At 34.6% G+C, this 27,789-nt stretch overlaps 2 protein-coding genes across 3 annotated transcripts in view; one reads left to right on the top strand and one right to left on the bottom strand.

Moving 5' to 3' along the window:
* Positions 1–78: 78 nt before the first annotated feature.
* Sav1 (salvador family WW domain containing protein 1) lies at positions 79–26,120 on the top strand. Its single transcript, XM_047539048.1, is given in 6 exon segments — positions 79–565; positions 2,825–3,034; positions 3,037–3,267; positions 19,658–19,928; positions 22,276–22,419; positions 24,783–26,120. Coding segments are annotated over 6 exon segments (1,152 nt in total). The 5' UTR covers positions 79–471; the 3' UTR covers positions 24,985–26,120.
* Positions 22,746–27,789, bottom strand: part of Atl1 (atlastin GTPase 1) — a 62,998-nt gene continuing 57,954 nt past the window's right edge. The window contains exon 13 of one of the 2 annotated variants that reach the window (XM_047539047.1): positions 22,746–27,640. In XM_047539047.1, coding sequence (XP_047395003.1) covers positions 27,530–27,640 — 111 coding nt within the window. In that variant the 3' untranslated portion in view covers positions 22,746–27,529. The remainder of the gene's footprint in view (positions 27,641–27,789) is intronic. The other variant, XM_047539045.1, reaches the window with a different exon arrangement.

Here is a 27,789-nt window from a genome sequence, read left to right as displayed (position 1 = left end):
CACGTCCCGCAGCCGCGCCGCGCCCCAAGTCCGGCTGGGGGGCGGGGCGGCGGCTGGCGCTGCGTCGAGTTTCCCAGAATTCCCAGCGGCCGCGGGGAAAGTTTACAGGACGCAGGCGGCGGCGGCGCAGCGGCGGCCCCAGCAGCAGCAGTAGCGGTTACTAGGGTGCCTGTGGCGGACCATGGCCCTGGCCTGGTGTCCTTGGCCTCTCCTCACGGCGTCTCTGGGGCAGCGTCGCGGCGAGGGGAGACTTCCGGGAAGGAACTGACATGCGACTGAGCGGCGGTCGGCGCGCTTAGCGCCGCGAACATGCGGCAGTCCCTGCGGGCGACCCCGGGCTGCGGAGAGGAGGCGGTGGCGGCGGCTCGGGAGGGAAGGAGGCGCCGGCGGAGGTGGCGGCGGAGACGGCCGGCGCCTGGCGCGGAGCCCTAGGGAGGCTGCTTGGCGCGGCCTTGGGCCTCGTTGAAGAGGATGCTGTCCCGAAAGAAAACCAAAAATGAAGTGTCCAAGCCGGCCGAGGTGCAGGGGAAGTACGTGAAAAAGGAGACGTCGCCTCTGCTGCGGAGTGAGTGTAGGCGGCGGGGCGCGCCCACACCTGGCGGGGCGGTAGCGGGCAGCGGGGCTTGGCAGGGGCGCCCTTCGGGTTGCTCCTTCCACTTTGGTCCTCGGGAAGTAGGTTGTTTTTTTCTTGTGCTTGAAATGGTGCTTGGTCATTGAAAGTCGGTGAAGAGTAGGAAAGGAGTTCGACACTCGCCCCTCAAAAATAAAACTTCCTTGCCTCCCTCGACACTGTTGGTGTTTTGGAATACTGAAAGAACAAGACCGTAGAAAATAAACCGCTAATCCTCTGATGCTGTAGAAATAAAAGTGATTAGACAGGGACACTTTTTCCTCTTCTAAATATGTCGAGATGTGCCTTTGTTTGCAAACACTGCGGGTGTCACTCGCCCGTGCCCCCAAGTAGTGCTAACTCTGGGGACCGCAGGACTTGGATCTGAGAAAGTTAAAAAGCAGACTGTCGCTCTTGTAGTGCTACCCAAACATCATAACTCTTGGATCGCTGAGTAGGGGAGCCAAATATTTGGTATTTTGACCATATTCGTGAGATTCCATAAAAACAAACTTCTCAAAAATGATTCCCCTCATATCAGGGAAGTTACCAAGATCTTTCTTTGTTTTACTTCTAATAGGCATATTTCCCCTCCCCCGCCTTTCTTCCCAATTTAAATATTTGACTCATTTTTTAGCTCAGTTTCTTGAATTTTTAATTCAGTGTTTAGGAGGTTCCGTTCGTGAAGTAAGGAGTTAATTTTTTGGTGCTCATACTGCGTGCTGGGCTCTTTGTGTAAGTTTCCTTCTTGGAAGCTGGTAGTAACCTTGTGATTTAAGCATTACCTCATATTGTAATTGGGAAAGCTGTTCATAGAGTTTCCTAGTATTTACCCAGATCACACAGAAATGGGTGGAGAGCATGCTTTTCCATTATGGCCACATTGTTAGCCTTATAAATTTATTGTATTGCTGTGTTTTCAACAAAATATATGAGATGGTATATCGGTAACTTGAAACTTGATTTTTAAACTTGCTAACAGCTTGGTTTTCAGTTGTACATGCTCTTAAGTTTTTAGGTGTTTTAAATGATAGCTTGCTGTTTGCTGTAAATAAGGTTTATTAAATGTTACTTGAAATCTTGGCATATGGCACATCATTTAAGCAAATAAGGAAACCGAATTTTGTTTCTGTAAAGTGTACCCTTATTTATTCCGATATTAATTTGTTTCAGTGTTAACTTATGAACCTCATTAATAGGAGTGCCCTTATGAATTGTTTATGTAATAAACTAATAAAATGGGTTCCATATCCAATTTTTTTCATATTGTAAAGGTGTTTACTTACCAAGAATGTCTGAACTATTTGCACATTATGTTCAGTAGTGCTATTGTCCTGAAAGCCATTGTTCTGCCATCATTTTCTGTTTTGAATTTTAATTATTTGTTCTTAAAGGAGCCATAATTTAAGACTTGGTGTTCATATTCTCATTTAGCATTTATTGACTTCTTCAAATGAGATCTTTTTAATTTCCATACCTAAATTTTGGCTTTTCAGTTTTCATTTACTAGTTCTAGTTAATTCCAAGAGTAGAAATACAGAATTACTAATTTTAAAATCTTTTTCTTGGTTTTGGATTAAAAAAAAATTTTTTTTTAATTGGGATTAAAGTCAGGGGCTCTTTGCCACTGAGCTATAGCCCCAATCCCTCTCTGCTTTTTTTTTTTTTTTTTTTTTTTTAATGGCTGGATCTCTCTAAGTGTTTGAGACTGGCCTTGAACTTGGAGTCCTTCTACCTCAGCCTCCTTAGTCACTGGAATTACAGCCTAATTTTAAAATCTTCTGAAATAAATTCATTTATCTTTGAAATTATGTTTGCTGAAAGAAGGAATTTTGGCAATTTCTTAAATGGAGTTTTAGAAACATAGTATAGCCACACTGTTGACTATGTATTGATTCATTATTTCTATTTTTATGCATTAATTCATGAGTATTTCATTGCTATTTAGTTCATAGATAAGTTTATTGACATTTCATCATATTATGTATGGTAGTGTGCAGAATACTTTCTGGCTAAGCTTACACATAGCATATTCATACAAATTATAAATTCATTTTTGTAGGAAAATAATAATCTTCCTCAATTTAAAATACCCAAGTACTATCTTAAAATTAAAATTTAGTTTCCTTAAGTCCATTGGTATTTTGATTAGTAGATGTAAATGAACAGCTTTAGAAAAGTTATTGAAATTGTAATTTTCCTCTTTTATTATAGATCTCATGCCTTCATTCATCCGGCACGGTCCAACAATTCCAAGACGAACTGATATCTGTCTTCCAGATTCAAGCTCTAATGCTTTTTCAGCTTCTGGAGATGGAGTAGTTTCAAGAAACCAGAGTTTTCTTAGAACTCCAATTCAAAGAACACCTCATGAAATAATGAGAAGAGAAAGCAACAGATTATCTGCACCTTCTTATCTTGCCCGAGTTTAGCAGATGTACCTAGGGAATATGGCTCATCTCAGTCATTTTTGACAGAAGTTAATTTTACTGTTGAAAATGGAGACTCTGGTTCCCGATATTATTATTCGGATAATTTTTTTGATGGTCAGAGAAGGCGGCCACTTGGAGATCGTGCACATGAAGACTATAGATATTATGAATACAGTCATGATCTCTTCCAAAGAATGCCACAGAATCAGGGGAGGCATGCTTCAGGTAACATAACATTATAAATAGTATATTAGTTATATTTATTGACATTTCAATAAAAAAGATACTCTTCTGGATTTTCCTGGGAAACAAACAACTACTCTTAGAGAAACTTTTTCCATTTCCCATTTTGTCAATCTTAATTCTGCCTGCTGACAAGTAGTTACCAGCCTATACTGAATGACAGAATTATTGTGTCCATTTTATTTTATTAACCGATGTAATATAAACTTGTTACTTATCTCAAGACCTTCTATACTATTAATACTCTTAAATCATGGAAAATTTAATGTCTCTGGTTGGGTCGAATTTAGATTTAAGTTTGGTAGAATGAGGAGGTTAGGTCTTTAGACAAACGAGACTTAAAACCTGGAAAGGAAAAGAGGATAGGAAGAATTGAGTGATGATACTGTGGACATTACATTACTTCGTGAGACTTAGCCCTGTTTCTTTGAACATGACTTTTCATAACTCAGTAACGTCCGAAGTTGATCAGAAACACTAGTTATCAAATGGTTAACTGTGTCAACATCTCTTTTTGTTCTTTTTGTAATGGACAGAAATATCAATCATATAGTTAAGGAAAACATCTAATTTCTTAACTCCTTCAAGAATCAGAAGAAATTGGGAAAATGTACAATTCTATTTTATTCCTAAAGTACTGGATTATACAAGATAAACTGATGCAAACTAAATTAAACTTTCTCATCTGATTATTTTTTTCCTACCTAGTAAGTTGTAGGCTTTAAATTTGGCAGAATAAAGATAAAAAATTTGTGCAACAGATTTTTTTTAACCTACAGAGCTTTAAATAAACTGAATTAATAGTTTGAAGCATGAGTATTTTTATTATAGGAAAAATTGTATTCATTTATTAGTAATCATTTACATATCTCACATTTTTCTTGACCCTCTTGGAGTACCTTATTTGGGAAAACAAAATCAATGTATACACAACATTCACAGAAATGTTCATTGTTGTATTTTGTGATCCTGTGTGATAGGGAGTCAGAAGAGAGATCAGTATAGGCTGGAGTACTTTGAAGAATAATTCATAGAGGAGGTAAAGTTTGAGCTGGGCTTTGGGCTTGGACTTTAGATAAATTGAGCAGAAGAAGGACATTTTAGGTAGAAAGTTATGAATAGCCAAGTAAAAACAGCAGGCAAGGTTTAAATTTAAGGGACTATGTAATTTGGCCTTCTTTGAAGAAATAAAATGTAAAATGAAGATTTGTTCTCCCACAGCTTCCTTAGACTAGACTGAAGCAGAAGACATTGTGTACTTCAAAAAGACAATGATTTTATGAAAGCCATGTTTAAAGATTAATTTTGTAACAATATTTCGGGTAAATTAAGATAGCTCCTTAGAGAAAAGAGAATTTTAAGTACCAGTGTTAGTGGAGAGAAAGCAGATCTAGGATGCTTTTTGAAAGAAGATTGCGTATTATGGGTTTGGGAGAAAGTAAATCACTGAAGTTTTGAAAATCGGGGAATGGTATGGAATAGTTGGTAAGAGCAGCTTATTTTATGAAAGCTGACATTATAGTCTCATTGGAACATTAAATAGGAAAGGTTTTCTGGGCATGTAGAAATACTGTCAAGAGCATGGATGAATGCTTTTTTGATTTAAAAACCTAGGTTAAAAGATTAAGACAGTTGCATAGAGGATTTATAAGTTATAATATGCAGTTCTGAACCTCAGAAAGACTTGTTAGCCAACTAAAATAAATTTTAAAAATAAAACTCGTTTATATTTTCTTTTAGACTATTAATTGCTTATTATAGGAAATTTTTAAAATGCAGAAAAGTAAAGTATCTATCTACTAGAGATGCTTAGTATATTAGTTATTTTATTCCTCTTTCTCCATAACAAATGCCTTTTTAAGAGTCTGATATGATTAGCATAGCACCTGACAACATAGGAGTTATTCAGAAATATAAATGGATGAATGAATGAATGAATCCAGAGGTTTCAAATTTGGAAACTTAAGTTTTTGTTAGCTGAGGGAAAGCAGGAATAATAGGTGTGTTTATTCTTAATACAGCTTATTTGTTGCTCTTTGCCCTCATCTTTCCCATTTCTGTATTGCAAACATTACTGATAGCTCACAAAGGTTGAACATCCCTGATATAGTCATCTTTTTTGTTGCTATGACCAAAATACCTGACAAGAACAACTAATATGAGGACAAATTTATCTCGGGGTCATTGTTTCAGAGGTTTTGATCTGTAGATGGCCAACTCTGTTGGTCTGGGCCCTAGGTAAAGTATAGCAGGTCATGGGGGAAGGGCCCTGCTCTGCTCTTGGCAGGGTCAGGAAGCAGAGAGAGCCATAGTGGGGAGGTGGCTACAAGGAAAGATACACCCTTCCAGGGCATAACCCCAGTGACCCACCTCCTCTAGACATACCCCACCTGCCTACATTTACCACCTGATCATTCAAAGGAGGATGGAATGATTAGGTTATGGCTCTCAATCCAATCAGTCATTCACCTCTGAACATTCCTGCATTAGTACTGGAACTTTTGTGGAACACCTCATATCTGAACTGTAATAATCCCTGATTTGAAAATTGGAAATACTTAAAAATCTGAAATTTCTTGAGCACAGACATAATGCTACATATGTAAAAATTCCACACTTAACCTCACTGAATGAGTTGCAGTCAGACTGCAGGTGCATTAAAAATATTGTATAAAATTACTTGCTAGCTGTGTGTATAAGGTATATGTGAAAACATACACAAATTCTGTGTTTAAGCCACAGTGGAAGAGCCACTTCCCCACTATGGCTCTCTCTGCTTCCTGACCCTGCCAAGAGCAGAGCAGGGCCCTTCCCCCATGACCTGCTTGCTACTTTACCTAGGGCCCAGAGCAACAGAGTTGGCCATCCCTTAAAAACCTCCTTATGTATATGCAAATATTCCAAAATCCCCCCCAAAAAAATCCAATATTGGAAACACTTCTGGTTCCGTAAACATTTTTGACAAGGATACTCTACCTATAATATTTTCTGCCTGAACTTTCCATATGTAAGTGTGAAGAATTAATAATACCAGGTTAAAATATTGTGTTAAAATTCTGATTTGCAAAATACCGTTGAGGAATTCTCTAAATCTTGGTAGATCCTCTCATAGGAGCAATCTGACATGGTTTCTGTAAGTTTAAAGACAAATTTTAGAGCATCTTTTTCCATTCACGACTTAGAAATAAAGTACAATTTAACTGGATTTTTTTTTAAAATTAAAGGATGTCCTTTTTAAAAATAAGATCTGGAGGCTGGGGCTGTAGCTCAGTGGTACAGTGCTTGCCTAGCTTGTGTGAGGCACTGAGTTTTGATTCTCAGCACCACATAAAAACAAATAAAACAGAACAAAAATAAGATCTGATTTCATGGAATAGCCAGACCTGCTTTTAATGACAGTAGGCGTCTATATTCTTACCCTAGGCCCTTTCATATCTGATTTCTTTACAGAAAGTTGCAGCTATTTGAGGAGCCTTGTAATAAAATATTCTCCCCCCAAAATTTTTTAAAGATATGCTTTTATTACAGCAGTCATACATTGTTCAAGAAACTTCACTTAATAACATTACTATGTATCAGGGCAGTACAGATTTAATGTGTTACCTTCTAAAAGAAAATAGTGCTTTTTTGAAGGAATTCCTTAAGTTATGGGGAAAGATTATCAATCATTAACCAAACAGAAAAACCTAATAACTATGTATTCCAGCAGGGAAAAAAATCTAATTCTGAAACAAAAACAGAACATTTTAAAATTCATCTTGAAAAGATTTTAAACTTACATTTTCAAGATTTAATCTGATAGGGTTCAAAGAATTTGAATATAAAGGAGAAAGTAAGTTTGTGGGAGAGTAGGACTGAGCTGTTGACAGTTTATTTTCATAAGCAATAAAATGGTTACTAATATAATAAGCATAAAAAGAATGGAAAATTTGTTTTGAAATGGCTTAATAACAGTAGTAATTCCTGCCCACTAGTTATTACTTGAACTTGGAGGAAACACCTTCTCTCAAAGGGAAAATACATTTTCTTGAATTTAGCAAGGGCACAAAAACAAGCTGTATAGAATCTTGATGAGCTTTAGAGGGTTTAGGGAATTCAATAGTTAGCTCTGAAATTTGACCTTTAACATTTTGGCCAACATGTCAATCTGGCACTTATTATGTGCCAAAGGAAGGAATCCTGTTATTAACAGGAAGTCTTTAGTTGGAATACTAAAGCAGATTGAATTTCTTCATTTTGCACTTAAATAATTTAGTTTCCATGCAATTTTAAGTAAAATATTTAACAAATATTTTTAAAGTTTTAAAGATCACAAAATTGTATTAATATTATAAAAATAAAACAAAAGTGTTAGGTTTTACCAAAAAAAAAATTGGATTTATTTACTGTAGTAAACATAGTTAACCAGAATTATTTTTTGAGGAGAGGTTGATAATCTTTAGAGAGCCAACTTCATCTGTATTTATTTTGCAAAGGAACGGAGAAAACAGTTAGGTTCAATACTGAGGTCCTTTTTATCAATATCCTGATTGTAACGCCAGCTGTAATGTTAGTTTTTATTACTATGGACCTTGTGGAACTCCTTTAGAGTTCCATATTCCATTTTATTCTCTGTAGGCACTAAAAGACCAGATTTTTTTTTTTTTTACTTATAATGTAGGTCTCATAAGTATTTTCCTGGTTGTATGAGGTTTTGAAGGCTTATATAAGTGAAAGATTATTAGTTAAGACAATGCTTTCTTCATCTTTAGAAAATCATGTAATTAGCTTATGGTGTTTTATTTTATATTAATGGAACATGTGTAGCTAATTCCTACAAATGAAGGTGTTTTGAGGATTATTTATGAATGCCCCTTATTCTTTATTGGGACTAAATGAAGTTGTAGAAACAGTAATTTTTTTCTTGTAGCACAGAAACTGAAGTTCTCTTTTTTTCCGTACTGATTTAGTTCAAATTTGGTAGCTAATGAGTTTTTATTTTGGATGTCATTATGGACTCGTGGGTTTTTTTTTTTTTTTTAATTTCAAGCTTATTTGGATTTTGGATTTAACTAGTTTTTCGTTAATATCCATTTTCTGTTCCAGGGTCCTATCCAGAGTATCACATTTCATTTAACTGTCATGTTTCTAGTCTTCTTGGGCTATGCTAATTTCTCCTTCTTTTCTTGTTTTTCATAACCTGGGACAGTTTAAAGAGTACATGTCAGATATTTTGTAGAATATTCCTTGATTTGGATTTTGGTCTGTTTTCCTCATAATTAGACTGAACTTAATAGTTTTTGGAAAGCATGCATATATCATGCACAAGGAGGTACATGATACCCTTATGACATTACTGGTAAGTTAACTTTCATCACTTAAAGTTTATCAAGCTTCACTGTAAAATTACTGTTTTCCCCTTTTCGTATTCTGTTCTTTGGAGGGGAGTCACTTACTCAACTCTTAAGAGAGGTAGGTGGGTTGAACTTTACCTCCTGGAATGGGGAATATGTAGAATTCTAGGAATATCTACATATGTGGAATTCTTCAGTGAAGAAAGTTTTGTCTCTTATTTAGTCTATGGTTCCTACCAGTATAGACTCCTGTGTATTGTTATTTATATGTTTCGGTTTATAATCTTATAAGTCATTTGCCTTATTGCTCAAATTGTTCCAGCTGTGGCCATGAGGAGTTCTTTCAGGATCGTTCCCCATCTTTTTTTTTTTTTTGAGTAGTACCTTACTTTTCGATTACTACAAAAAAATGTTACTTTTTTGTTGTTATTGGATTTTTCCTGCCCTGAGACCTTGGATCAGCCTAGGTCTCAAAAGTGAACTTTGGACCTTAAGATTTGTGTTTCAATTAATTACTGTGGTTTGTGTTTTGATGTTTAAATTGTTCCTTCTTTGGCCACTGGAACCCATTCAAGGTTAGTTCCCTTTGTTTGCACTTTGCTTTCTAATGTGATTATATGTTCCAGACTCAATTTATGCATTTCCTATGTCAGCCCTGGAACCAACCACTTAACCAAGGATCCCTGGTTCCTTTCAGTAGGGAAATAGTGTATGGGGATCACACACTGTATTCCTTATTACTGGGTGGATTTTTGTTTCTAGACCATTTAATGTACATATCTAGGAAATGTGTTTTTTGGAAACAAATTTATCATGATTTTATACTGTTGGAAATTTAAATTTAAGATTTCCAAGTTTTAACTTTTTGCTTTCTTAAAAACATTTTAATTGTGTTAAAATATGCAAAACATAAAATTTACCATATTAAGCATATTTATATGTATAGTTCTGTAGTAGCAAATACATTCACATTGTGCTACAATTTTTTTTTTTCATTCTGGACATAATGGTTTCTCTGGACAATTATAAAACCATTCATTTGCTTTATATTACATTACTAGTTTTAAAAATAGTATCAGTATTATTAATATTATGATTGCTGAATAAAACAGAGTTATTGTTTTTTTTTTTTTAGCTTTAAGGTGTTTCCCATTCAGGAAATACAATTTATTGTGTTTAAAATTCACTTTGAATAATTTTGTCAAGTATGGTTAAGCCATTCGATATGTACTTTAATTTACTTCATTTTATTTTTCTACAGTAGGGATTGCTTCTTCTAAATTTTGATTTAATTTTGTTTTATAGGACATTTAGAAGATTCCAGAATCAAAGCTATAAAACAAATTCATTTAAGAAATTCTATCCCTGTCCCCTTCTGTTTTGTTCTCTTCCTCCCCCGTAAATAACCATTTTCATTTATTTTATTGTATCCTTTCATTACAACATTTTATGAAAATGATTACAAATCTGTCTTTATCTATACTTATCCTTCTCCTTTCATATATATTGCGAATTATCTGTTGCTGTATAACATATTGTTCCTAAACTCAGTGGCACAACAAACATTTATCATATCAGTTTATGTGGGTCAGTATGTCAGAAGCATCTTGTTGGGTAGTTCTGACTCACAATCTCATGAAGTTGCAGTTCAGATGTCAGCTGGGACTGTGGTTGTCTGAAGTTTTTGCCAGGGCTATAAGGTTCATATAAGGCTGTTAGCAGGAGGCTTCAGTTCCTCACTACATGGGCTTTTCTTGACATCTGGCTTCCTCCAAAATGAGTGATCAACAAAGAGTAAGTGAGCTTGACCAGGATGGAAGCTACAGAGTATTTGTATCCTGATATTGGAAGTCACATGCCATCCTTTCTGCCATAAACTATTGCTCACACTGTCAGGGAGTGAATGAATATTAAGGGAACAGGGATCCTGGGCCCAGAGCCAGGTTGCAGGCTATTTACCACATATGTATAAGCTAGTATGAAATGCAGATTTTCTTTTTTCAATTAATAAATCCTGAATATTACTCCAGGGCAGTAAAAAGAAATCATCTTCATTCATTTTTACAGCTGCATAATACAGTATTCTGGTCTGGTCTGTGAATATAATCATGATCACCCAGTATTCTAATAGAGATTTGGTTTATTTTTAGGCTTTCATTACTACAGATAATGCTACAATGACTAGCCTTATGCATTTGCTTTTGTGTGTGTGTGTTTTATTTAAGTAAATACAGTTTTTTTAAGCCACCTTACATATAACCTGCAAGTAAACTTACATATTCTCCTTTAGACTCTCAGAGTTTGAATTGAAGCTTTTGCCTTAATTTTAAAGTTTTTTTTTTCCCTGAAATATGTTTTCTTATTAGTATTTTCATATACACAGCAATATGGTTAACAGACACACTGCTATTCTAATCCTTGCAAGGAATCCTTACTTGTTAGTATATTTAGGATTGCCAGTATAATTTCAGAACATATGAAAAATGTTTATTTTTCTATTCCTTAAAGTTTAACCCTTTGGGACTGGGGATATAGCTCAGTTGGTAGAGTGCTTGCCCTGCAAGCACAAGGCCCTGGGTTCAATCCCCAGGACTGCAAAAAAAAAAAAAAAAGTTAAAACCCCTTGCCTTAGTTTCCAGCCAAGTATAATTTTAAGAACCCTTCAAAGTCAGCTGGAAACTTTTTGACAGATATTTTGTTCTGGAATAATAGTCTTTCACACCTGAATGATAACCCATTCTTTCTTATTTTGAATTTTCAGATGTATTCTAAATTTGGTAGTTGGAACCTTGTGGGGTTTTGGCAATTTTCACTAAATTTTCATTTGAATGATGTATTTTTGTATTATTTAGGGACAAGGATCTAAATTTATGTTAAAATTCTGTCTGGGCTATAAACATTACAAATAACTAGGAGTAACAACAGAATGAACTGGTTACTTTCTTCTCCTTCCTCTTACCACCAGCACCACCAGTGATTGAACCCAGGGGTTTGTACACAAGCTGTGCAAGTACTTAAGCACTGAGCTATGTTCCCAGCTCTTTTCATTTTATGTTGAGACAGGATCTTGCCCATTTCTCCAGGCCGTCCTTAAACTTGAAATCTTCTAGTCTCTGCCTCCCTAGGAACTGGAATTATATGCAGACGGGGTAGATATTTTTGTTAATGTGTGTGTCTAAAATCAAGTGACCATATTTGTGTGGGTCTATTTCTAAGCTCTCTATTTATTAATATGTTTCCGCCACTAATGCCATACTGTCTTCATTACTATAGGTTAGTTTTTTGAACATTTATTATGTACTATACATAGACACTGTTCTAAGGGCTTGGATATATCTCTGACCAAAACAAGGCTTTTTATCCTGTGGATCTTCCTTTTGAGATAAGAAAAATGATAATCATTGTGTGATTCTTGTAGGGTAAGAAAGAAGATTAAAAATTATTTAATAAGTGTACAGAATAAAGTGATTTTAAAAAAAGGTAAACAAAGTAGAATCTGGGAATTGTAGATTGCCATAGGGTAGTAAGAGTGAGTTTTGTTGAGACTTTTTCTTTTTATTTTGGTGATACTGGGAATTGAAACCAGGGATGTTCTACCACTGACCTGTATCCCTAACCCTTTATATTTTTTTTATTTTGAGCAAGGGTCTTGCTAAGTTGCCCAGTTGACCTTGAACCTGCAATCCTCCTGCCTCAGCTTCCCAGATTGCTGGGTTGCAGGCATATGCTGCCACATCTAGTGGTCATGGAGACATTTAAGAAAAGACCTGAAGAGCATGAATGAGCAAGCCAAGCAGCTATTTGAAGGAAAAGTGTTCTAGGGAGAATGAACAGTTTGTTCTACCATGTTTGAGAAGAACAGGGTGGTAGATGTAGCTGGATCAGAGTGAAAGTGGGTAGAAAAATAGCAGCTTAAGTCAGAGAAGGAATGGAAATCTGATAACAGTAGACATGAGCTATCATATTAGAGATAACTTCTACCAAGTAATGATACAGTAAAGATAACTTACACACAAAATCAAGGAAAAACTTACTGAGCACAGCCTCTGTCGCTAATCTTAACAGATTTAAGATACACGGTTCTAATTTTTAACATGTATAGATTCTTGTAATGCCAGCATAGTGAGTAGATGAACGTTTCCTTCACCCCCCAAAATTCCCTTATGCTGCCCCTTCATAATTGACTTCCACTCTTAACCTCCAGCTTCTAGCAACCAGTCTTCTTAGTACAGTCTTGCCTTTTTAAGAGCTTCTCATAAATGCAATTGTACAATTCATAGCCATTTGAGACTGTATCTTTTCATAATGCTTTTCAGATTCATCCACATTGTTGCATGTACCAATAATTAATTCCTTTTTTGTTTTTCTTTCCTGAGTGGATTCTGCTGTATGGTTATACTACAGTTTGTTTATCCATTCTGTTGAAGGATATGTGGATTGTTTCCACTTAGGTGCAGTTATAAGTGCAGTAACTGAAAACATCCACATATGGGTTTTTGTGTGAAGATGAGTTTTCATTTCTCTATGGTAAATATTTAGTAATGGGTTTGCTGTATTATATAACAAGCTTTAATTTTATAAGAAGTTTATAAAATGGCTAAGCTGTTTTCTAGAGTGACTGTCGCGTTTTGCATTTCCACCAACAGTGCATCAGAACTTGTCTGTTTTGTTTGGCCATTCTCATGGATGTACACTGTCATCTTATTGTGGCTTTAATTTGCATTTCCCTGGTGTCTGAGCATTTTTCATGTGCTAATTAACCATCTATATGTCTTCTGTGGTGAAGTGCCTGTTAAAATCTTTTGCCCATTTTTCAAAAAATTGAGTTGTTTTCTTCATGTTGAGGTTTGTTTTCTCCTTTCAGTGCTTGAGTTCAAACCCAGGACCTTGTGCATGCTAAAGAAGCACTCTAGCACTGAGCTGTACCTCCAGCTCTTTGTGTTAAGTTTGAGATTCTTTATATATTCTAAATTCTTTGTGTAATGTGTGATTTGCAGATATTTTCCTCCCAGTTTATAGCTTGATTTTCCTAACATATCTTTCCCAGAGTAAACATTTTTAATTTTGATAAAGTCCAAAGCATGAGTATTATTCCTTTACAGATTGAGCTTTTAGTGTCATGGTCAAGAATCATAAAGATTAATCTTGTTTTTATAAAAAATTTAAAATTTGTTCTTTTTAGATATACATGATAGTAGAGTGTATTTTGACATTATACATACATGGAGTAATCTTGTTTTATTTTCTAACAGTTTTATCGTTTTTCACTAGATATGATTCATTTTGAGTTAGTTTTTGCATAATATGGGAGGTATGTGATTAGTACTTTTGAGTATGATTGTCCTGTTGTTCCAACATTATTTAAAAAAAAAAAAATGCCTTTGCTCTGCAAAGTTGCTTTTTCACCTTTTCCAAAAGTCATTTGACCCTGTATGTGTGGGTATGTTCCTGGATTTTTTATTGTGTTCCATTGATCTATTTGTTTGTTCTGTTCTCAGTACTACACTACCTTGATTACTGTGTTGTATTTATTTATTGGGCAGTGCAAAGAATCAACTTTATTCTTTTTAAAAATTATTTCAAACCAAACCCAAAATGAGTAGGAGAGAAATAATAAAGATCAGAGCACAAATAAATGAAATAGAGACTAGAAGAGCAATACAAATAATCAATGAAACAAAGAGTCAATTCTTCGAAAAAGTAAAAATGGCCAAATCTTTAGTTAAGGTAACCAGAAGATGGAGAATACCCAAATAAATGAAACTAGAAATGAAAAGGGAGATATTGCAACAGATACCCCTGAAATTCAAAGGATCAGTAAGAGAATGTTTTGAAAAACTATGCCAGTAAATTTTGGAAAATCTAGAAGTGGACAGAATTCAGGGCATATGCAACCTACAAGAATTGAACCAAGAGGCCGTAAAAACCCTAAATAACAAGTAATGAAATTGAAGCAGTAATAAAATGTCTCCCAACCAAGGAAAAACCAGGACCAGATACATTTACTGCTGAGATTTATCAGACTTCTAATGAACTAACAGCAATGTTCTTCAAACTATTCCATAAAATGCAGAGGAAACAAACCCTTCCACACTCGTTCTGTGAGACCAAAATCTGATAAAGACACAACAGAACAGTGAAACTATAGACCAGTATCTCTGATGAACATAGATGTTTTTTAAAAGTCTCAGTGAAATACTTGTAAGTTGAATTCAGCAGTGGGTTAAAAAGATCTACACCACAAACAAATTGGTTTCATTCCAGGAATGCAAAAATGATTTGAAAATCACTAAAGGTACTATTGCACATAAATTGAATCAAAGATAAAAATCACATGATCATCTCAATATGCAGAAAAGCATTTGGTGAAATTCAGCATTCCTTCATGATAAAAGTCCTTAATAAATTAGGTATGGAAGATTCATACCTCAAGATAATAAAGGCTATATATAACATTGCTGCAGCCAACATCATACTGAATGGAGATTTTCTTCTAAGATCGGGACCAAGACGGGGTTTTCACTCTAGGCACTATTATTCAGTATAGTACTAGAAATTTTAACCAGAGCAATCAGGCAAGAGAAAGAACTAAAAGGTGTGTAAATAGGAAAGGAGGAAGTAAAATCATCCTTGTTTGCTAATGATATGAATCTATACATAGAAAATCCTGAAGATTCCGCCAAGTGACTTTTAGGACTGATAAATTCAATAAAGTATCATGGAATACAAAATCAACACATAAAAATCAGTAACTTTTGTATACCACCAACCAACAATTAACTTGCTGAGAAAGAAATCAGGAAAGTAATCCTATTCATGATAGCCATGCACACACTAAAACAAAATACCTAAGAATAAACCTAAAGATGTGAAAGACCTATTTACAATGAAAATTACAAAGCAGCAAAGAAAATAAATTGAAGATTGTAAAAGGTGGAAAGACCTCCATGTTCATGGTTTGAGAGAATTATTGTTAAAATGGCCATACTGCCCAAGGCAGTCTACAGATTCAGTGCAATCCCCTCAAAATATCAATGACATTCTTCACAGAACTAGAAAAAACAATCTTAAAATTGATGTGGAAGCACAGAAGCCCCCAAATAGCCAAAGCAACCTTGAGCAAAAAGAGCAGTTGATTTCAAGACATGCTATAAAGCCATAGTAACCAAAACACTATGGTTATTGCATAAAAACACACAGACCAATGGTACTTTTTGTCAGCTTTTTGTTGCTGTGACAAAATACCGTCATAAACAACTTAGAGGAAGAACGGTTAATTTTGGCTCACAGTTGCATAGGTTTCAGCCTGTGCTCAGTCACTTTGTTACTTTAGGCCTGAAGTGATGCATAACATCATGGCAGAAGGATGGAGGAAGTCTACTCACCTGCTGGCAGCCATGAAAGAGAGAGAAAAAGAGGGAAGGAAAAGAAATAACCTTCCAGTTATGTATTTTGTCCAGTTAGATCTCATTTCCTACAGTTTGCACCACCACCTCATATTGCCGTTAGATTTTTAATCTTTCAGTGGATTAATCTACTGATGAGGTTAGAACCCATGACCCAAACACCTTCCCAAAGACAAAGACCCCACTTCTGAACATTGCTGCATTGGGGATCAAACCTTAAACACGTGAGTCTTTGGGGGACAGACCAAATCCAAGTCATAGCAGGATCAGAATAGAGATCCCAGAAATGAACCAGCCAACTGATTATTGTTTTTATCATTTAATTTCACATTTTATTCTCATTGGTGGAGAAAGGAAGAAATCACTAATTACAGAACTGTATTCTGTTGTTTTTCAGACAGAATTAGGATCCAGATTCTAATTTTTTTTTTTTTTTTTTTTTTTTTTTGAGAAGGTGGTCAAAGTCAGAAAACATCACAGCTGTTGTGGATTGGGGGGGCTCCTATGAAAATGGAAGGAAGCAGGTATGGGATTGTCCTTGGAGGGTTCGTGTTCTAGGGCTCCCATCTAGGTTCCTGAGGAATCTCTATGAAGAAAACAGCAACTCCTCAATGGGAATGGGAATGCCATAGTCTTATGGCTGGTACTTAGGAGGTAGGAGTTCAGTATTATCTTTACATAAAGGACCTGAGAAGCCTCATTGTCCTTTTATCTATATCCCAGGTCCTCTGTATGACCTCTCCATAAGGAGAAGGCAGTGGTTCATTTCTTGGTCTTGTTGGCCTCATGGATGGTCGAGGATAGATCCTACAAACTTATTAGTATGGGGAAATATTTTTTCTAACTGTTCTTTAGTACCTGTGATTAAGACACTGGGCAGTTGCTTTTGACACTACATGGTTATTCCTCACTCTGAGGTACATTTCACATTCAGAAAATTCCCATTCTTATAAGATATGCTCCATGTTTATATAAATATGTCAAAGTATGCTCTACTGTCATGTATATATAAAAAGAAAAATAAAAAAAAATTTTTAATGTCCATTCTTGGGGGAAACTCCAGATTTCCTGGTGACTCCACATTTTAATGAACTGGCCTGAGAGTTTTCCTGGTTCCTGTTTTTTCCCCCTGCTTTAGTACTGGAATGTTTCTGGAAATTTCATTCTGAAGTACCACTTTCTCCATTTTTATTCCTGAGTTTCCTGGGATTCTTTTCACTGCAGTCACAGGCCCTTCTCTGAGGTCTGCAAAGAACTTGAACTTACTTTACCTTAATCGAAACCAGGTGATTCAGGAGTTACTTGAGTATTGAAATGTGTTCACTTCTCTCAGCTTTTAGCAGTCTCTCTAGCCGACTGATTCTTGACAGAGTTGGCAAAAACATATTGGAGAGGAAGTCTCTTCAACAAATGGTGCTAGGAAAACTGGTATCCACATATAAGAGATTGAAACTAGACCCATCTCTTACCCTCTACAAAAATCAACACAAAATGAGACCTTAATGAAAGACCTGAAAATTTGGAACTAGTAGAAGAAAACAAGGGAAACACTTCAAGATAGGCATAGGCAGTGTCTTCCTATATAGGATTCCCAGCATCTCAGGGAACAAAAGCAATGATTGACAAATGAGAGTACATCAAATTTAAAAGCTTCTGCACATCAAAGGAAACGACAGAGTGAAGGAACGACCTACATAGTAAATATTTGCCAATTTTCATCTGATAGGATTATTATTCAGAATTTATTTTTTTTTATTTTTACAGACTGCATTTTGATTCATTGTACACAAATGGGGTACAACTTTTCATTTCTGTGGTTCTGCATGATGTAGATTCATACCTTTCATGTAGTCATACATTACCATAGGGTAATGATGTCTGTCTCAGGCCACCATTTTTCATACCCCACCTTCCTCTCATTTCCCTCTACGTAATCTAAAGTTCTTCCACGTAATCTGAAGGTCTCACCCTTCAGAATTTGTAAAGAACTAAAAGAAAAAATAAGTAATATATTAAAAATGGGCAAATGACCTGAATAAGCCCTTTCAATAAAAGTACAAATGGCCCATAAATATGTGGGACATGCTTGATATCTTTAGTTATCAGGGAGATGCAAATCAAAACTACATTGAAATTTCATCTTACTCCAGCTAGAATGACTATCTCTGTCCGTTTTTTTTTTTCTTTCTTTTTTTTCGTTCTTCCTACCTACCTACCTGCCTACCTATCTCTATATATGTCTGTCTGTCTGTCTATCTATCTATGGATGCATTTGTGCTGGCGAGAATGTGGAGAAAAGGAAACCTTATATGTTGGCGATGGCAAAGTAAATTAATATACACTTTAGGGAGAACAGTATGGAGGTTCCTGAGACTGAAAATAGTTACCCACCATGTGATCAAACTGTACCATTCCTGGGTATTTATCTAGAGGATATGAAAGTTAGCATATCAAAGAGGTACTCGTTCACCTTTGTTTATTTGCAGCACTATTCACAATAGCTAAGATATGGAATTAGCTTATGTGCGTCAGATGAATGGATAAAGAAAATGTGGTGTACACACCTGATGAAGTATTACTGAACCATAAAGAAGAATGTAATCCTGTCATTTGCAAGAAAATAGATGGTACTGGAGGATACCGTGTTAAGTGAAATAAACCAATCATAGAAGGACATGCATCTTAAGTTTTCTCCCATGTGGTAACTTAAAAAAAAAAACCATAATGCTGACCTGAAAATAGAAGAGGGACTGTGGAGGACTTGACTGGGCAGTGGGGGGACAAAAGAAGGGTAGAAAGAAGAGTAGGTATCATCAATGCATGATATGTATATGTTGTGGAAATGTCATAGTGAAACCCATAAAATTATATAATTAATGCTAATTATAATAAAAAATTATTTTGGCTACTGTTTCTTTTATTTTTTAAAGTCCACTTGTCTGTTGTCTACTTATGTGTGCAAAAACTCCTTTGATTTTGATTGGAATTACCTTGAAGGTAAAGATTATTTCAGGAGAATTGACATCTTAATCCTGTTGAATTTTCCAGTACATTAACATAATGGATCTTCTTTTCATATCTTTTGTCAGTGTCTTGTAGTTTTCAGCATTGAGATCCTGCATGTTTTGTTACATTTTTATATAAATATTTGATTTTTGGAGTCATTATAAATGGTGCTATTTCAGTAATTTGTTTTCAATTGTAGAGTGTTAGCGTAAGATATCTGATTTTTTTATGTTGACTTTATAACTTGTTACCTTGATAAGCTTCCTTAATAATTCTAGGGCACAGCCTGATTATTTAACAAATTGTAAACTGGGAATAGTTTTTGTTGCTTTTTTAAATGAGATATCAAATCTTAAATATTAAACAAGGTAAGATTTTTCTTTCTTCATTTTTGCTTTAGCAGTCTGTGTACTTAGTAGCTTCTTCACTACTAGTTAAATTTTCGTAAGGCTTGATAATGGAAGCCTCAAACTGAAAAATCACACTAACTTCAAAGTCTAGTTCCTCCCACTTTTTGTAATTAAATAATGATATTGCCTAGTTTTATGGAAAACTTCATAATGATGTAATCATAAATTTTAACTGAAGAGATAATTGAATAACTGCTCTTTTTCTTTTTCCCATCAGGTATTGGGAGAGTTGCTGCTACATCTTTAGGAAATTTAACTAACCATGGGTCTGAAGATTTACCCCTTCCACCTGGCTGGTCTGTGGACTGGACAATGAGAGGGAGAAAATATTATATTGATCATAATACAAACACAACTCATTGGAGCCATCCTCTTGAACGAGAAGGACTTCCTCCTGGATGGGAACGAGTTGAGTCATCAGAATTTGGAACTTACTATGTAGATCACACAAATAAAAAGGCTCAGTACAGGCATCCTTGTGCTCCTAGGTAGAGTATCAACTTTATTTTTGACTTTTTGTTTTCAATTTGTCTTGTGTTAGATTTTGGACTTATGGTTTCATCAGAGAAAGGTATCCCAAAGCTTGAGATTTAAATCCTTATTTCTCAAAATTTGTAATAATATTCTCTGAATTTACTTTTAGTGATGAATGACTTTAATAATTTAAAAAAGTACTTTTTGTTTAAACAACCTGAAAAATAGGCTCAGTGTCCTTGTAATCAGATTCTGCTTTAATATGCCAGAATGTTTTTGTTAGACCCTCAGAAATTGAAATAAGTAAAACATCTTTATCTTCATAAATTCATATAACTACCTCCTAAGACAAAGTACTTTTGAATTATAACATCTTGCTGTTTTTATACAATTTCAGACATGGTTTTATGTAGTGTTGCTTAGTCTTCCCAATTAAGAAAGTGAAAATTGAGATGACAGAATGTCTCAGATCTGTTTAATAAATAGCTACTAATTATTCTTTGGAGCTATTTTGTTTGATACTGGGCTTACCTTTGAACTGATTTGTTGCCAGAGTTTTAACCTTGTGCTAATACTGCAGCCAGTTATCATATGTGGCTGTTGAGCACTTGAAATGTGATTAATCCAAATTGAGATGTACTATAAGTAAAATACACACTGGATTTCAAAGTACATATAAAGCTAGTAGTAGTTTAGGAATGAAGTGGCAAGTATTTCACCTTAACTATATTTACAGAACTTCAAGAACTAAGTCATAAGATTAAAAATGGGTAAAATGTCAGCAGCATGTTGATAGATGTCTTAGAATCATCTTGGATAATACAGATTTTTGTTTATAGTACTATATTTGTGATTTTTTTAAGAACCATTAAAACCATCACAAAAATATATTTTAGTATTCGCAACCAGAAACCAAGCTTTATCATTGATTCAGCTTCGAAAATCTTTTTTCCAGTGATTCTAATTAGTGGCATCAAGTCGGTTTATTGAATGACTGGTGGTTCTCCCTTCAAAAGAACCAACCCTATGATTACCGTTGGCTGTCACTAGATGGCTAAGATATTTGTGTCCCAAATAACCACATTTGAGAATTTACTTTTCTCTTCATCATCGTTAGCCTTACATTATTATAGAAATATTTTGGTTAACAAAGCATTTTCACAACTAATTAATTTGCTTCTTCCAGCTTCTCTGAAGAAAATAGGAGGGAGTAAATACACTCTTTCAGTTGACATGAGTAGTAGTAATACCAATTAGATTGCATTATAAATCCTCAGAACTCTTGGCTGACATTAACTCATTTAATCCAAGAATAATCATGTGTGTTATAAATTTTTTATTTCACTTTTACAAATACAGCTAAACTGGGGCTTAGAAAAGTGAAACAGTTTTGCCCACATTAATATTACTCATAGTGGTGGTCAAGGTGAAGTTTTAAAAATAGGCATATTTGACTTCGGAGCCTCAATTTTTCCCTACTCCCAACTTGCAGTGCCAGTGAATGTTTCCTTTTGAATCTACTCATGAAAGAAAGTTGATGATAAATTTCAGTGCCATTTTGCATTTTGTCTTTAAATTGTTAACCACAGTATAATGTCTTATTTTGATCCTGGTTTAGAAAGCAGTGACCCTTTCTAATATACACACCAATCTTTATGTTTGGAGGAAGATTCTTCCAGTTTTGTCTGAAATAGATCAGTTTGGCCTCCCAGAATTCAGTCTTTAACCTGCAGGTGGTTCAGTGCTTTCCTTAGCAATTTTTTATATAATACCCTCTCTCTATTTAGCTATTCCCCTCCCTCCTCACAGCATATACATGCTATTAAAACTAATTAAAACAGGTGGTTTTATTTTTAAGTCCATGATATAAAATGGGTCCTAGTCAATTCTAACTCCTGTTCCTTCTTTTAAACTGGTATAGTACCTACCCCTGCTACACTACATTTTCCAATTCTTTCTGCTCTCTTCAACCAACTGGAGGAAGAAAACATTTTTTGTTTGGAGAGAAGCTATCAACCTTTCCATTATAAATTTACAGCTAATTACAAGTTATTGGAGAAATGTATGATTGTTTTTAAACCTTTATGTGAGTTACAGTTTAGTTCCAACTGTTTTATAACATCCTTTGATGCTGTCCTTGAAAAGATTAAATACCAGCCAGAAGAAATATCCTAAAAACTAGCAATACTCTAATTTCCAAGACAAGGTGGGTTTTTCTTCCTCAGAGTAAACAAAAGCCATTCCTTGAAGGTAGTCAGTTTGGGCAAGAAGCACATTGAAAGATGCAAAAATATTCTTTGTTCTTTATAATTTCTTAGTTTTAGGACTTGTATCTTAACAAATGTTAATTCTGTTTCTTAGTGTACCTCGGTATGATCAACCCCCTCCTGTCACCTACCAGCCACAGCAAACTGAAAGAAATCAGTCTCTTCTGGTACCTGCAAATCCTTATCATACTGCAGAAATTCCTGACTGGCTTCAGGTTTATGCACGAGCCCCTGTGAAGTAAGCGAATATACACCACAGATTTTTTTTTTAGGGGTCTTTGAGCTGCTGAGCACAAGCAGAGCCTTGTTTTCTCTTAATAATATTGGGTCTCTAAATACTGTTGTATTTGCAGAAATGATAGCAAGGGCTTACAAAATTTGAAAATCATTGGTTAGAAATACTAGTTCTTCAAATATTTATTGAACCTTCACTTCTTTGTGTGCAAATTTATATTAGGGATACAATAACAAGCTTATATTCTCATAGGAGATTAACATGTAAAGTGGTGCAGTACTTGTGATAAAAGTAAGGACCCAGGTAAGTGGTTAAGTATATGGTTGAAACAAAGCAGGACACTCTGGGAGGTTAAGATTTTTTTATTAGGAATTAATGAATTTATTTCAAACAAATAAGTAAAATCTTAAAACTATATGAATAACAGAAGTTATAGGAAACACCTTATATGAAAGTTTCTTCATATAGACTAATTGAATATTTCTTGTAGCATCTCTCCAGTTTCTGTTCACAAGTGTTTCTGGTTAAAGAGAACATAAAGCTTTCTATAAAGAAATCATTAAATTCTTCTAGTAAATTTGCATATCTCAAGTAATTGAATAAAGTTGGGAGGCCAAGAAAATATGTTTACCAAAGTGTCAAGCATAGGATGTGGCTCAGTCTGTGCCTCTTTTCACTTTTTTAAAAGCCTTATTATTTTTTTACATTAGACCATTCTTTTGGAGTAAAATGGTAAATGAGTTATCAAAGAACCATTGGATAGGACATATTATAAATGGTTACTAAAAACTGGACATGGTAGCGCATGCTTATAATCACAACAACTCTGGAGACTGAGGCAGGAAGATCACAAGTTCAAGGCCAGCCTCAGCAACTAAGTGATGCCTTAGGCAATTTGGTGAGACCCTGTTTTAAGATTAAAAAAGGGTTAAGGGTCTGGCTCAGTGGCAAAGTGCCTCTAGGTTCAATCCCTAATACTCCCCCCCCAAAAAAGTTAATAAAAATAAATTTGCTAGAACTTGCAGTCAAAACTTCCTCTTATGTCTACACTGCAATGATTGACATAACTTTAATATCATATTGGTATGTGACTTGCTTTAGTTCAAGTTCTTTGTCTAACCTTAAAGGATATTAACATTTAAAACTACTTCTATAATCCTACCAGCTTGGAAGGCTGAGGCAGGAGGATCACAAGTTCGAAGCCAGCCTCAGCAACTTAAGAGAGGCTATAAGCAAAATCAGCAAGACCCTGTCTCTAAATAAAATATAAAAAGGGCTGGGGATGTGGGTCAGTGGTTAAGGGCCCCTGGATTAAATTCCCTGTACCAAAAAAACCAAAAAAACTAAAGCTGTTGGTCCATAGTTGTCTGCTTTTCTCAACTTTTTTGGTCATTAAATACTTTTGCAAAAGATACATAGCCTTTTTAGGTTTGCTTTTTCATCTTTAAAATGAGAACATTTAATTAGTGTTGTCTCTAGATCTCAAAGTATAAATTAATATTTAGTAATTGGTTGAATAGTTCAGTCTCAGCATATGATCCACTTATGCTGAAAAACGGCCAAAATCCTTCTAAGATACATGTAAATACAATCTTACAAGTGTCCTTTGCCATATTGTGGAATCTGGAGTCTTCTACTCTCTACTTGTTTCTCATTTTTGAAAACAGTTTATTCTTTCTTGGTGAGTTTTTTCGATACCAGGTGCTCATCCTCAGGAATTCTTAGCCAATAATGGTTTCTCTTCATTTCTTCTCTGTTTGTTCCTTGTTTACTGTAGTGAACATCATTCCTTTTTAGATCTGTCAACACTAGTGACAAAAATGACTTTACCCTTTTTTGTGCATTATCATTTGCAAACCCAGTGTGATCTAAAATATCTTTAAGTTCCTGACAATTAACTCTTGATGAACTTACAAATAGCACAGAATGCATTTTTTAGAGAAAAATTATATAACCATTCTGTTTGAAATTGATATTCATGGTTTAATATTACTATTAGAATAATGGATACTTAAATGAGTATTCTTTAACTTGAAGTTAAATATATAGAGCTTTCTCCCTTTCCTAAAAAAGTAGTTTATTTAGAGCTGGGTGTGGTGGCACACCTATACTCCCAGCTACTCTGGAGACAGGCAGGAGGATTCCTAGAGCCCAGGAGTTCAAGGCCAACCTGGGGAACTTAGTGGTAGCCTGACTCATAAAATAAAAAGAAAAAAATAGTATTTTTAAATAGGAAGTTGAAACTCATTTATCTGTAAAGTTTATGGTTTGTTTAGTTTTAATACAGTTGGTATTTATAAAAAGACTGGTTTATTGCAATAAATACATGTTTATGCATGTGTTGTGAACATTATGTTTTAAAACAGATATGACCACATTCTGAAGTGGGAACTCTTCCAGCTGGCTGACCTGGATACGTACCAGGGAATGCTAAAGTTGCTCTTCATGAAAGAACTGGAACAGATTGTTAAAATGTATGAAGCCTATAGACAGGCTCTTCTCACTGAGTTGGAAAACCGCAAGCAGAGACAGCAGTGGTATGCCCAGCAGCATGGCAAGAATTTTTAAGTTAACCTTTTAAAAATAAAATATAAGTTTTATAAGAGCTTTAAAATATTTTTGCAGTTGAAAAAACTGCAAACAAGTACTTTGGTTAATAAAGGCATCTTACTTTTTGGAAGTTCTAAATTCTAACTTTATATATATTTTGTCATTAAAAATTTTCTTTTATTGAACAAAAATGAATTTATCATTTTAAGAGCCAACAAGATAATGCTTTTGAACGTTGTGTATTAGGAAATTGCTTTGAATAATCTTGATGGAGAAATATGTAGAAAAAAATGTCATGTACAACCATATATTTAAAAGGAAATGATCACTTGGTAACTTCTTATAGCAGCAGTATCTTTCTTTAAAAAAGAGAAAGAGAAACTGTGCAGTGTTTTAAAAACAATGTTTACTGCTTTAGCATGGAATGTTGTCTGAGTGGGATGATTTAAATTTTACCATGGTATAGTTCAAAATTCAAAACAAGATTTGGAATCTTTATTGTGATAAATTCTGTATGCAATCCCACCCATTCTCCACAGCCAGATGTAAGGAACCTATTTGAAGCATGTTGAGAAAATCTTTTCAGGAATAAATTTAAGCATGAAGTCTGAGCCTATGTTGGGAAGGTGTGTGCCATCAAAGTTGCTACTTGTTTTCAGCCAGAGCTCCTAACTGCATTTAGCATGACTCTTTTGAGAAGTGCAGAGTTCCAGACAGCATAGCACACTGCCTTCTGACAGACTGGGTTATGCTGCCAAAAATGACAATCAGGGATTCAATAAGAAATCTTAGTCATTAAATCAATTTTATATTACTTTTTTATCTTCTAAATGTTTGTCACAAAACTTTGTATATTTCCCTTTCATTTTTCTTTCTGGTTTAATAGTTAAGACATTGTTCATAATTAGCACAGCAATTTGATTATAGACAAATTTATGATACTTCTAGCCTGTAAATCTCTAGAATTCTGTGAATTTCATAGTTCTTCAGTTACATGTATTGTAAATATGTAAATATATTTTCAGTTTATGTAGTCTTCCAAAATACAAGCACTCCTAGATATGAGTTTGAGTTATTGATAAAATGTTAAGTGTTTGATTTTATATAACAAGCTTATTAAATATATTTTTGTGGAAATTAAATGTGTGGTGTTTGAGTCCATATTTTAGACATAAATATGATTAGTTTTTCCATTCAGAATGCCCATATTCCAAATAAGCAATATAACAAAAGGTGTGTTGAAAAATTAAAAGTGTGGCTAGTGGAATTTTATTAATGGGAAAAGATAATTTACTGAGCTATGATCAAACTTTTATTCCAAAGTTAAGCTGATATAGCCTATGAACTTGTGCATACTCCTAGCTTAATTACTTTTTGTTACTTAAGCATTTATAAGACAGAAAGTCTGGTTTTGGACCTTGTAGGGAAGAGGCATTACTCTTCATTATTCCTCCCACTTTTTATGCTTAATAAACTCCACTAGAGATTTTAGTCACTAGAAATACATTATAGAATCACTGGTTTAAAAAGAACTAAAAGGGGTCTGGGGTTGTGGCTCAGTAGTAGAGTGCTCACCTAGCACATGTGAGGCCCTGGGTTCGATCCTCAGCACCACATAAAAATAAAATAAAGGTATTATGACCACCACAACTAAAAAATATATTAAAAAAAAAAGAACTGGAAGGTACCTAATGATTAGATTAGCATGTCTCTTAAAATGGAAACTTAAATTTGTAATGGTGTCCACAGTAAAGAAAATGCATCTTGAATTTTTTAAAAAAGAGACGAATCTTCATCTTTCCATATCAACACCACCCAACCATTTCCAAATTCAGTAAGCATTTGTTTTAATGTTAAGAACCAGAGTAAACTTTTAATAGTTCACATGTTAAAAGAATAAACCTATGAAGAATACATTTCTTATGTACCAAATGAAAAAATATACAATACAGTGAAACTCAAGTACATATACAAAGTGATTTTTTTGTGCATTGTTGATCAAGTCGTTTACATTCTATATTAAATCATAATATAAAAAGCAACATAGTTTTTGGTAAAGCAACTGAAAAACTCTTAGTTGTATTTAAAAATAACTAAGAGCTTGTGGTATGTGTAAGATTATATAGATTAGAGCTTGCTGAGCTATGCTGTGTTTTAAACAAGTAGCCATGTGAAATAGTTTTAAATCTTTTCTGTTGAAATTAAATGAGCATATCCAAACATGGAGTAATATCACTGTATGGTTTAATTATAACCCAGTAGTAGAATTTAGTAAATTCAAGCAGAACACTTGTACTGTCATCATAAATATACAAATACCTTAAATTATAACAGCATATTTAAAAACAAAAATCAGGAATCTGTACATGTTAACAAAATGATATAACCATGCATACATACATCTGCTTACTAAACACTGAAGTAAAAGAACAAAAGCATTTTGCAGTCCTCAGAGGTGTTTGGTATTTACTGTTCTGACAGAAGCATTTTTGAATGTTTGCATGGAACCAAAAAACAATATTTAACTGACAATTGGTCATGCACCTGTGTTTAAAATTTTGGATTAAATTTTCTTCTTTTCTGATTGTTCAGTAGTTTCTGACTTTGGTGCAGGGAAAGCTTGATGATACAGATGTCTGTGGGTTGCTGCTGCACTGTAAAGCTTGTATAAAGCCTAGAATGTAAGAATCAGGATTATAAAACATTTTATTAAAACACCGGTGTAAAATTTTTCCATTGTTTAATTAGTTTGTGATAATACGAAAACTTAGCATGCTGATTTGGAACCTTTATATCATTACTTTACATAAGATATAAATTAGT

Source organism: Sciurus carolinensis, chromosome 2 (genome assembly GCF_902686445.1).
Source record: "Sciurus carolinensis chromosome 2, mSciCar1.2, whole genome shotgun sequence".
NCBI lineage: Eukaryota > Metazoa > Chordata > Mammalia > Rodentia > Sciuridae > Sciurus > Sciurus carolinensis.
Note: the sequence above shows the minus strand (reverse complement) of the source record. Positions and strands in the feature narration are given on the sequence as shown.